Here is a 12,370-nt window from a genome sequence, read left to right as displayed (position 1 = left end):
GGGTGACAGAGCGAAACTCCGTCTAAAAAAAAAAATTTTTTTTTTTGACAAATTATTTATTCCCTACTGTTTTCATGCATGGACACCACACACACACACACACACACACACACACACACACACAAACACACCCTCTTGTTAATGGTGATGGCTGCAATGGGTAACCTAAATGCTCAGTCAACATAATATTCTAAGGCAGAGCGCACTTTCAATGTGGAAAAGTATAATGTATTGCTGAGGAACACAATGAAATTAACAGAGCTTTTCAGGGATGAAAATGTAACTCCGGTTTCTTTAATAAGAGCTACATTCTAACAGTGTTATCAAATATAAGCCACATGTAATTTTAAATTATCTAGTAGCCACATTAAAAGAAAGTAAAAAGGAACAGGTAAATGAATTTTTAGAGTATTATTTCATTTAACCCAAAATATACCCCAAGTATTAACTTAACATGTAATTAATGTACACTATTATTAATATTTTGCATTCAGCGTATATTTTACACTTACAGCATGTCTCAGTTAGGACTAGTCATATTTCAGGCACTCAACAGTCACTTGGCTAAATGGCTGGCTAGGGGCTACCACATTGGACAACTTAACTCTTAATATGTTTACTAGGCTTACCAAGCAAGTGTACCTTCTTGGTAAGAAAACAGGAATGCTGATCACATATCTTTAAAGATTGTATATCTAAAGTGAAAGTTTACTCCAAAATGGTGACATACCTCTACAGTATTTTCACTGATATTTTTGACTATACATAGCTAAAAATAACTGACTTCCTCTGTTGAGTAATTGGTTGAGAATGGTGGAAATAAGATCTGAGATGAAGCAGCCACTCACCACAAGTAACTACACAAATTAATGAATACACAAAATTCAGTTCCTCAGTCACATCATTAGCTACATTTCAAGTGCTCAATAGCTACATGTGGCCAGTAGCACAGGTACAGAGCACTTCAATCATCACAGAAAGTTCTACAGGACAGCACTGGATAGACTCTCTTGTTTACTAACTGCATGGCTAGTCATTAAAATCCATTAATATTTTAGACCATGAATAAATAACTTGAAAATATTTGTCTATGTTTACAGACAATAAAAGTCATCACATGGCTGTTTTGCAAATCTTGCCATTAAAGTGAAAATTATGAAATTAAAAATAAGAACATATTTGAGAGAGCGAAGGAAAGAGAAGTTCTTGAACCTTTTACTCACAAGTTTCACAAGAAAAAGAGAATCCAGTTTGCTCTTTCTAGGTTTCATGATCTAACCATCTTTTTTCCCCCCTCAAAGTTAAAGTCTAGGGAGAACAAAAGGTATTTATGGTTAAAATAGACATATGAAGTCAATGAACAGAGATGGAAGATTCTGAAAGACTTAAGACCCCAGAAGTGAACCAATCATATTGTTTGGTTCAAAGATTGTTTTTGGCTTATTTAAAAATTTCCACCAAGCACCACTGCCTGCATGGTTTTGAGAAGTCTGGCTGAGAATCAAAAGCCATACTTTACTCCTCACTGCAATGCATGAAGAAACTTTGTAACTGAAGACACCACACAAGGGTGAAAGACACCATATTAGTTTTTAAAGCAAACTTTTTTGGGCTTATGATACCAAGTGAAACACTAAGTCAGCAATTTTCAAAACTGCTCATCTATTGTGAGATCCTCTCACTTGATCTGTAATACTCACCGGGCAGGAAGTTCACATATTTGATTATGGCCAATATCCAAAACTTCTAGCTTTCGGCTTTCACATACCCACTCAGGCACATTTTCTAAGTGGTTCCTAAGTGCAAGAACATAAAATTAATTGTTTGGTTGATTTTGGCCTCAAATGTCCTTCTAAACTCAAATTAACTACAAAGAATAAAACCTTAAATGAAACACCAAAGTACAGTGGGCATAAATCAAAGGGATATGTGCGTTTATTTGCTTTTCTCCAGAAACAAGATGAATTGTGACAGAAGAAATAAAACAGAAAGAAGAGGCAGAGCACAGTGGCTCATGCCTATGGGAGGATCGCTTGTGCCCAAGAGTTTGAGGTCAGCCCGGGCAACATAGCAAGACCCCATTTCTACAAAAAAAATAAAAAATTAGCCACTAATGGTGGCATGCACCTATAGTCCTAGCCACTCAAAAGGCTATAGGGGGAGGACTGCCGGAGTAGAGGAGTTCGAGGTTTATAGTGAGCTATGGTCTCATCAGTGCACTCCAACCTGGGGGAGAGAGTGAGACCCTATCTCTAAAAATAGTTAAATTAAATTTTTTAAAAAGGAAGGACGGACATAATTATATCATCCGTATCATTATGAAGTCTAAAAAAAAAAAAAAATCTAGCTACAAATTTACTAAAGGGTCTACAGACCTATGCCAAGTTTAGGGAGAATATGTGATTTACTGGAAATAAAAACACACAAATTAAGTCAAATGGCATAGTATAGCTTTATTTTCAAATTTATATTTTTACCCTTAATATTTAAATATTTTCCAACTCCAGCTGTCATCATAAAAACACAGTCATAGATAAATGGGGAGAGAGAGAAACAGTTTTAAAATGGTGGCAGTGAAAAGTTCACTAACAGTTAAGAGTCAGAATTAATTATATAAAAACATTTACTTGGGCACTAGATGGCAATTATAGTTACTATAAAAAAGAGAACTAGGCCAGGCGCGGTGGCTCACATCTGTAATCCCAGTACTTTGGGAGGCCGAGGCCAGCAGATCACCAGAGGTCAGGACCAGCCTGACCAACATGGTGAAACCCCATCTCTACTAAAAAATACAAAAATTAGCTGGGTATGGTGGTGCATGCCTGTAATCCTAGCTACTTGGGAGGCTGAGGCAGGAGAATTGCTTGAACCTGGGAGGCGGAAGTTGTAGTGCGCCAAGACCGCACCACGGCAGTCCAGCCCAGGCAATAAAGAGAGAAACACCGTCTTAAAATTACACACACACACACACACAGAGAGAGAGAGAGAGAGAACTAAACTGATGGTGTCTTTATTAATTGAATTGATCATTACTCAGACAAACTACTCTATTTGAATATGTCCCTAGTCACATTGGTTAGCCTTTTACTTTCTTTTTAAAATACGTAAAGTGACCAGGCACAAAGAATTTCAAACAGTATGTACATTATGACTATAATTCCTTATACACAGATAAATAATTCTGTGAAAACATAACGGTCAGGGTAAGAATTATAAGATTTTAGAGCAAAAGGAAAAATAATTGTGATGTTAGGGTGGTGGAATTATGCATTATTCATATTCTTTAATTTTGTAATTATATCAACTCCTCAATTAAAATACAGAAATGAAAGGAATTATTTTCTGCTTAGTGTCTGTATAGGCACATACAGTTCTGGATTTGAAGCCCTAGACATTGACACGCTCATTTTTCTTTTTTCATTGTTAATCTTTTTTAAAATAAAAAATAAAATTAGCATTACTTCAGGGAAAGACACAAAAACATGATTCATATAATGAAAAGAGTTATTAGATCTTTAAGCCATATGACACTCAACTCACCAATCTTTCAAGTCCAAACCTGATGTTCAAATTGGTGTGCACACTGACACTTTGATGCTCTGGTTTGAACTACAGATGTATTTTAATCAACAACATATATAATTTTAGAGAATAAAGTAAAAATCATTAATTTTTTATCATTTACCTTCAAAATACAAAAAAGTACTTGTGCATAAGCTCAGGCGGAATTACTAAATAATTTTCTAGTAGACTCTAGAGGGCTCTTAGACTTGACTTCTTACCTTGAAACATCCATGTAGGACAGATAATTTGGAACTGGGTAAACATCAACTTGAACAAGTTCTAGGAGGGGAAAAAAATCCACAAAGACATTACTATCCAAATGACAGAGAGACTCTTTTTGTATGTGGAACATCATTACTGTGCTTTATTCTCTATTGTTTGTTTAGTTTAGGAAGTACAATACACCATTTGTTCAACTTTGAAACTACAGGAAAATAAAAAAGAACTTCTAATTTAATCACAAGATCTTATTCAGAGATTGAAATGAATCACGAGTTCTAATTTCCTACCTCTTTGCTATCCATTTACTGTTGCGCTCCTATTGTTACCCAGGCTGTACTGTATTACATCTGAATGATTAACCACATGAGTACCATCTTTTTTAAATCCAAGGGTCCTTCCATAAAACCAAATGAGGTTTCTTGTCTTTTGCCCTCATCACTCTACAGCACTCCAGTGAGTCATAAATGACTTCTTTTACTTAAATCTCAAACTCTTCTTCAAAACTTTATGAAATATGACACCACTGTTCCCTGGAACTTTGTTTCTTGGACAGAATAATTTGTAAATGTCCTTCTGCTTCTCTAAACAATTAACAGTAATTCACAGGTGCAGGTCCTATCTGGTTGCCCAGTCTGACTCCAGCCAAGTGTGGGGGGACTTGTAAGTTGACCTTCGGTACTAGCACTCTCTTCTCTTCCAGTTACCTTACCTCCCTGATTTCAGGTTTCACCTCTGAGCAGATAAGTCTCAAATCAACATCTGTAATCCTGACTGGGAGTTCCCATTAGCTCCTATGAGGCCCATCACAATAACCTGGGCCCTAGCGGAGTAGTGGATTACCTCAATCTTCTCCTATAAATGCACTCTGTACACACTATTTTCAAATTAACAGCCTTGAAGCATCCCTTCCATCATGTCTCCCCAGCTTAAGACTCTCTACTGGTTCTCTACTGCTTACTATACTAAGGCCAATGCTTCACCATCTGACTATAAGCACGCATCCCATAATTACTTTTTTTTTTTTTTTTTTTTTTTTGAGACGGAGTTTCGCTCTTGTTACCCAGGCTGGAGTGCAATGACGCGATCTCGGCTCACCGCAACCTCTGCCTCCTGGGTTCAGGCAATTCTCCTGCCTCAGCCTCCCGAGTAACTGGGACTACAGGCACGCGCCACCATGCCCAGCTGATTTTTTGTATTTTTAGTAGAGACGGGGTTTCACCATGTTGACCAGGATGGTCTCGATCTCTTGACCTCGTGATCCACCCGCCTCGGCCTCCCAAAGTGCTGGGATTACAGGCTTGAGCCACCACGCCCGGCCCATAATTACTTTTATGGGTTCGGAATTCCCTATCTTCTCCCAACTCCTGAACAAGCCACATTCAGATTCCTTCTTCCTACTTCATTCCCACGGGTTACCCAAATTCTGTAACCCTTTAGAGCTCAGCCAAACTGATTATACTAGAATATATACCTATTTGAGGTATGGCTTATTTTTCCATGATAACAGTAGCACATTTTAAAAATCCTTCATCTTTCAGAACTCATGAGCTGCACTATGCATAAAACAAGTATGTGATGAACATATGTTCAACTTACAGTAGTGAACACTTGTTTTCATTCAGTTTACTGACTGTAGGGAATTGAAACCTTCATCTCAGCAAACATATGCCCATATTACCTTCTCCTTTTTAGAACTGCCCTGATTTTCAAATTCTTAGAAAGAAATATTATTAGATGATTAAGACTCTTGCTTTATAGTGTCCTTGTGGTATATGACTCTGGTTTATCATTACCTTTTATTTTTTGTTTTTTGAGACAAGTTCTTGCTCTATCACCCAAGCTGGAGTGCAGTAGTGTGATCTCAGACCACGGCAACCTCTACTTCCTGGGCTCCAGCAAGCCTCCTGCCTCAGCCTCCCAAGTAGCTGGGACTACAGGCATGAGCCACCAGGCCCAGCTAATATTCTGGTTTATCTCAAAGTGAGTTCTTTGTTAGTCAGACATGAAACTGGAGATACTGAATGGAATAAAAATAAAACTTCCTTTCACTCTCCAGTATTAAATAAAGGTTCCAGATTTAGTAATAAGACAGTAAAGATCTCTAGACCTTGGTAAGGTAATCCAAGAAATAGTTTACTTTTCTCTCTCCCTTTACGCAAAAAAAAAACAAATCAAAAGTGGGAGTCATTTATTCAAATCACAATACAAGGAAAAAATTATGGACAATAAAATCTTCCTTTTGAGTCAGCATTTTTCTTTTGTGACTTTTATCTTAGCAAAATTTGAGTTATTTTACTAACTACTTGAGCAAAGAAAAATCAGAGAGGCAGAAATAATGATGCTGGGTAAATTTTTGGAACCAAAAAAGAAATTCTGATGTGGCCTAAGATACGCACCATTAGAAGACGCATAGAGGGCTTTCAGGAAATAGCCACAGATGTCTAAGGTGACCAGTTGATTTCTTTCACAGTGTAAAACTTCGATGTTGTTGAAAATCATAGCATCTAGATCACCAAGTTTATTGTCTCGTAGGTCAAGCTGAGTGACATGCTGTAGAAAGTCCACTTCATCTGCTATCAGCTTCCTAATTATGTTCAACCTTGAGGGGAAAAGACACAAATAGAGACTATAGTGAACTGCAAGGCTACAAATAAACAGGCACACCCTAATACGAGAGACAGCAAGAAAGAACTCAATTCTCTCCGTATTATTTGCTCTCCATGATTTTTGGAATCTCAGAATCTAGCCTTGCTTAACTAGCCAGAGTATCTATTTTTAGCTGCAATTCCAGAAGGTTTTAACCTTCACAATATATTCTGAAACATGTGACACCACTACAGCTGTGAGAGGAATAAGCATACTGATTTTACCTTAATTCACTTCAAGAGGGAAAAAAAATCTATGTAAGCATTGACTTCCAAAGAATTAGGAATTAACGTCCAAAGAACGGAGAAACTATGTATACCATACCGAATATAACATAAGAAACAAAACTCAGACTGTTAGGTACATTACAACTACAATGAATATTTAATGAAGGAGAAAGGATGGGTGAACAGGCAGATGAGTAGGATGGAATTAAAGGTTGAGACGGAAAAACAATAATGCACGGCAGTCGCATAATGAATGAGAGTTGCACACTGAATGGGAGCACCAGAAACAGGAATGCAAGCACATGACTCCCAACTGCTCAGGACCAGGATGAACCATCAAAACTATCTCCATCTATAAAATACTGCTTGATACAGTGAAGTGCAGAAAATACTGAAATCCGGCATCTAGGATCCACTGAGAAATCATAAAATGATGGACAAAAATGGAAATCAACACCTGTGTGATGAGGCAAGGCGCAGGGGAAAACTGGCAGAATCTCTAGCCATGAGAACTAGTGAGCTAACTGACTGAAGTTGCTGTGGATGAGCTACCAGAAAATAAGTAGTAATGGGGACCAGGAACCAAAATAAAAAAGATATATTTAGCTTCAAAGGGGAGAAAAATACATGGAAATCTCAATTTCCAGTTTGTTAGGCTATGTCTAACTCCTTTAAAAACAAACAGCAAAAACCATCTACTTTCCATTACAAAGCCAGCAAAGTGCTGAGATGATGCAGTTGATTAGAAGAGCATTAATACAGGAAGGGTGTGGTGTCTCACACCTGTAATCCCAGCACTTTGGGAGGCGGAGGAGGGAGGATCACAAGATCAGGAGTTCGAGACCAGCCTAGCCAGCATAGTGAAACCCCGTTTTTACTAAAAAAAAAAAAATACAAAAAATTAGCTGGGCATCGTGGCACACACCTGCAATCCCAGCTACTCGGGAGGCTGAGGCAGAAGAACTGTTTGAACCCAGGAGGCAGAGGTTGCAGTGAGCCAAGATTACGCCACTGCACTCCAGCCAGGACGACAGAGCGAGACTCTGTCTTAAAAAAAAAAAAAAAAAAAAGAGAAAAGAATATTAACGTAAGTCTGGAATACAGGAAAAAGCCAAAGATTCTCTGTAGTGAATTTCTGTCCTTTAAAAAATAAAATAAAGCTATGGAAAATGAATTAAGACTTATATCCTAAAGCCACTGAAACACAAGGATGAGTTCCAGCAAAGAGCTGGGATTCGTCAACACGCAAGCAGAGCATATGGCCTCTTCCAATGTCCCTAAGAGGATGTTTTTTTGGCTCCTTCTCTTTTTTTTATTCCAGGTTGTAAGATTTAAAAACTGGCCTCGATCCAGCAATCTGCCTATTTCCAAATGCTCACTAGATTACTAGAATGTGTACACAGAATAAAAAAGAAAAAACACATCTCATCTTGGGTACAACAGACAGCAGGAATGGAACAAATGTCCCATCTTCTTACCAATCTACACTTCAAACAACCTTCATAATGGCCTTATCATCCTCACTGGAAAGAGCCACACACAATTTCATTCAATTAATACAATTAATACAATTTCATTGTATTAATATTAAATAATAAGCATTGATTTAATGAGGAGACAAAAAAATCTATAACAAAAGCAAAGTTAATGTAACGAAAAGGAAAGTTAATATTTGGCTTAAGTTGCTACCTCTCACCATGACTGAAACACCAAGTTTTCAGGCTTACACAGTATTATAGCTACTTAGGATGAACTGCTTCATTATCTGACAGATTAACTGACAGATTAAATTGTATGTATTTATTGTGTACAGTATGATGTTTTGAAATATATGTGCATTGTGAAATAATTAAATCTAGCTAGTTCACGTGCACTATCTCACACAGTTATTACTTTTGTGGTGAGAACACTTTACATGCACTGTCTTAGCATTGTTCAAGAATACAATATATTATGGCTGGGTGTGGTAGCTCAAACTCTGTAATCCTAATACTTTGAAAGGGTGAAGTAGGAGGATCATTTGAGAACAGACTGGGCAACAGAGCAATACCCCGTCTCTATAATAAATAAAAAATCAGCCAGCTGTGTTATATTCCCAGCTATTTGAGAGGCGGGGGCAGGAGAATCCCTTTAACCCAGGAGTTTGAGGCTGCAGTGAATCGTGATAGCACCACTGCATTCCAGCTTGGGCGACAAAGTGAGACCCTGTCTCAAAAAAAAAAAAACACAAGAATACAAATAAATACATTGGTATTTATTTCATTACATTTGTATATATTTTGTATTTTGTTGCATTAACTTTGCTTTAGTTGTATTTTGTCTCCTCACTAAATCAATGATTATTTTAGTATTAATACAATGAAATTAATTACATTGTATTAATTGAATGAAATTGTGTATGGCTCTTTCAAATGAAGATGATAAAGCCATTATGAAGGTAGTTCAAAGCATAGATTGGGAAGAAGATGGGACATTTGTTCCATTCCTGCAGCCTGTTGTACCCAAGATGAGATGTGTTTTTTCTTTTTTATTCTAGGTACACATTCTAGTACATCAGTCACCATGATGTACTAGGACAAACTTTTTAAATTTTTATTTATTTATTTATTTTTTGAGACAGAGTCTCACTCTATCACCCAGGCTACAATGCAGTGGCGTGATCTCAGCTCACTGCAACCTCCACCTCCTGGGTTGAAGTGATTCTCTTGTCTCAGCCTCGTGAGTAGCTGGGACTACATGTGCGTGCCACCACACCTGGCTAATTTTTGTATTTTTGGTAGAGACGGGGTTTTGCCATGTTGGCCAGGCTATTCTTGAACTCCTGACCTCAGATGATCCACCCTCCTCGGCCTCCCAAAGTGTTGGGATTACAGGAGTAAGCCACCACACCCATCCCAGACAAACTTTTTAAGAGCAAAATATGATTAAAATTCCTTCCTGGCCAGACATGGTGACTCTCACATCTGTATCTCCCCGCACTTGGGGAGGCTGAGGCAAGAGAACAGCTTGAGTCCAGGAGTCTGAGCCAAGCTTGGCAACAAAGGATACCCCGTCTCTCCAAAAAATTTAAAAATTGGCCAAGTGTGGTAGTGCGTGCCTGTGATCCCAGTTACACGGGAAGCTGAGACAGGAAGGTCACTTGAGTCCAGGAGATCGAGGCTATAGGAAGCTGTATTTGTGCCACTGCACTCCAGCCTGTGAAGGGCTATGGCAATGATGACAACAATGATGGTCTATGGCTTTGTGGTGGTAAGAGATGAATAAAACATCTTTTAATATCTGTTGATAAAGGTGTTTATCAACAGATTTCACAATTTAGTAAGGAGAGTCAGATATGTTGTATAAAATACAAGAATTACAAGTATGTGATAAGTGCCATGAATGATGTATAAAATGCTGAGAATGGTTAAAAAAAACAAAAAAATAAAAAGAGGCTATGGAAAAGGAAGCAGTTCATCTGAATCCCAAGAGTAGGCAGAATTGAACAGGTGTACATGGGAGAAGAAAAGCAGGTATGAGGAAGCAGAGGAACAGCCTCTGCAGCAAAGAGAAGAGCACTGTGCAAGTTTCGTGCCTGCCTGCACGGCTTCTGCAGGAGTGAAGGGAATGAAAGGGTCTGGGCTACAAAGGTAGTATAGGCAATTAATATTTACCAAGGACTAGACCTACTAAGGACTAACACTGGGCTGAAGGATAAATAAGAACAGTGCTTAAATTATCAAGGGGAAGGAGACCTATTTTCTAAAGTTGTAATTGGTGACAGACTGATGTATAAACCCATACACAACCCACTGTGCCAGTTTGACAACATCTAAATTAGCTGAGGCCAGGCACAGTGGCTCACGCCTGTAATCCCAGTACTTTGGGAGGCCAAGGTGGGTGGATCACTTGAGGTCAGAAGTTCGACCTGTCTCTACTAAAAATACAAAAAATTAGCCAGGCATGGTGACAGGCACCTGTAATCCCAGCTACCTGAGAGGCTGAGGTGGGAGAATTGGCTGAACCCGGGAGGCAGAGGTTGCATTGAGCTGAGATTGCACCATTGCACTCCAGCCTGGCAACAAGAGTGAAACTCTTGTCTCAAAATAATAATAACAATAATAAATGAAATAAAATAAAATAAAATAAACTAGTTGATACCCTGTACAACAAGAATCAACTCAATGCACTTAAGATACTGTGGAATGTCAAATCATTAAATGTTACTAAAATATTAGTCTCAACTTCTGTACACATCTCACTGAGGAAAAGTAGCAAATAGTTCACTTGCTATCACAGGTTGGAGGCCCACACATGAGCGGCTCTGAGATAGAGCCTCATCCTCAAGGGACTCACATACCTGTGGGCTGAAACCAAATATAAGGGCTTGAATACTTTGAGCTAGAGAATGGCAGGCTCTGAGTAAAATTGTGCTTGTTTGGGAGGCTGCACAATGGAAGCAAATGGCTCAGCTAGAAGACAACAGTCACAGTGAGAAGAAAAAGGAAGTGATAAAAGAGAGAAACTCATGTAAAAGCAAAGCTGACAGAATCAGCCAAGAGTTGTGTGTCTGGAAAACCAATGAGGTGGCGTTGCTATCAGCAAAAGCAAATCCATGAGAAAGAACTGGTTAAGTAAGAAAGACACTGAACTCTGTTTCACATGTATTTGGTCAAATGCGTCAATAAGGAAAACCAAGGAGGAGTTATTTAGCTGGCAGCTTAAGTGGAACTGGTCTCAAGAAGTCAAAGAATGGTTAAGGAAAGACTGGGGAATGATTAATATCAAGATGAAAGGTCAAAGTGAAGCCTGAGAGTATTTACAACCACCAATGCAGAAAAAATGGATCGAAGGAGAAGTGACCAACGAGAAACAGCCACACTTTGTACAGGCAAGAGGAAGAGGAAGAGGAAGAGGAAGAGGGAGGAGGAGGAGGAAGGAGAAAGGAGGAGGAGGAGGCGGAGGCGGCGGCGGTGACAATGACGACGACAGGAGGAGAAATTATTAATGACACCACCGAAGAAATGGCATCAAAAAACATTAATACAAAGAAAAAAATAATCGCTTAATCTGATGTAATATTTCCATTTAAAGGAAAAAAAACTCAGTAAAATTAGCCCTTTACTTAGAGAAACTAAGCAAGACTCTCCTTAAAATTACTCCACTAGCTTTGATTTTAAGTATTAAGGCATAATTAGGCTGAGCATGGTGGCTCACATTTGTTGTTTTTTGTTTGTTTGTTTGTTTCTGTTTTGTTTTGTTTTGAGACGGAGTTTCACTCTTGTTACCCAGGCTAGAGTGCAATGGCGCGATCTTGGCTCACCGCAACCTCCGCCTCCTGGGTTCAGGCAATTCTCCTGGGTGGCTCACATTTGTAATCCCAGCACTTTGAAAGGCCTAGGCAGGCAGATCACTTCAAGCCAGGAGTTCAAGACCAGCCTGGCCAACATGGTAAAACTCTGTTTCTACTAAAAATACAAAAATTAGCCAGGCGTGGTGGCGGGCACCTGTAATCCCAGCTATTCGGGGGGTTGAGGCAGGAGAATCTCTCGAACCCAGGAGGTGGACGTTGCAGTGAGCTGAGACCATGCCACTACACTCCAGCCTAGGCGACAGAAATAGACACTGTCTCAAAAAAACAGAAATGAAAACAAAAACAAAAAACAACAAATAAAGTATTAAGGCAGAATTAGAACAAATCTAATCTGATTTTCCCTTCCTCAGCTCAGGAA

General features: G+C 38.8%; 1 protein-coding gene across 1 annotated transcript in view; it reads right to left on the bottom strand.

The window, feature by feature from the left end:
* PHLPP1 (PH domain and leucine rich repeat protein phosphatase 1) overlaps positions 1-12,370 on the bottom strand; it is a 250,023-nt gene that overhangs the window by 63,062 nt on the left and 174,591 nt on the right. Inside the window, exons 7-9 of the mRNA XM_032293679.1 lie at positions 6,183-6,385; positions 3,783-3,843; positions 1,701-1,796 (exon numbers count right to left, since the gene is read on the bottom strand). Coding sequence (XP_032149570.1) covers positions 1,701-1,796; positions 3,783-3,843; positions 6,183-6,385 — 360 coding nt within the window. The remainder of the gene's footprint in view (positions 1-1,700; positions 1,797-3,782; positions 3,844-6,182; positions 6,386-12,370) is intronic.

This window comes from Sapajus apella, unplaced genomic scaffold (genome assembly GCF_009761245.1).
Source record: "Sapajus apella isolate SASKATOON/1434 unplaced genomic scaffold, GSC_monkey_1.0 scaffold30, whole genome shotgun sequence".
NCBI lineage: Eukaryota > Metazoa > Chordata > Mammalia > Primates > Cebidae > Sapajus > Sapajus apella.
This window is presented reverse-complemented; position numbering and strand designations above follow the sequence as displayed.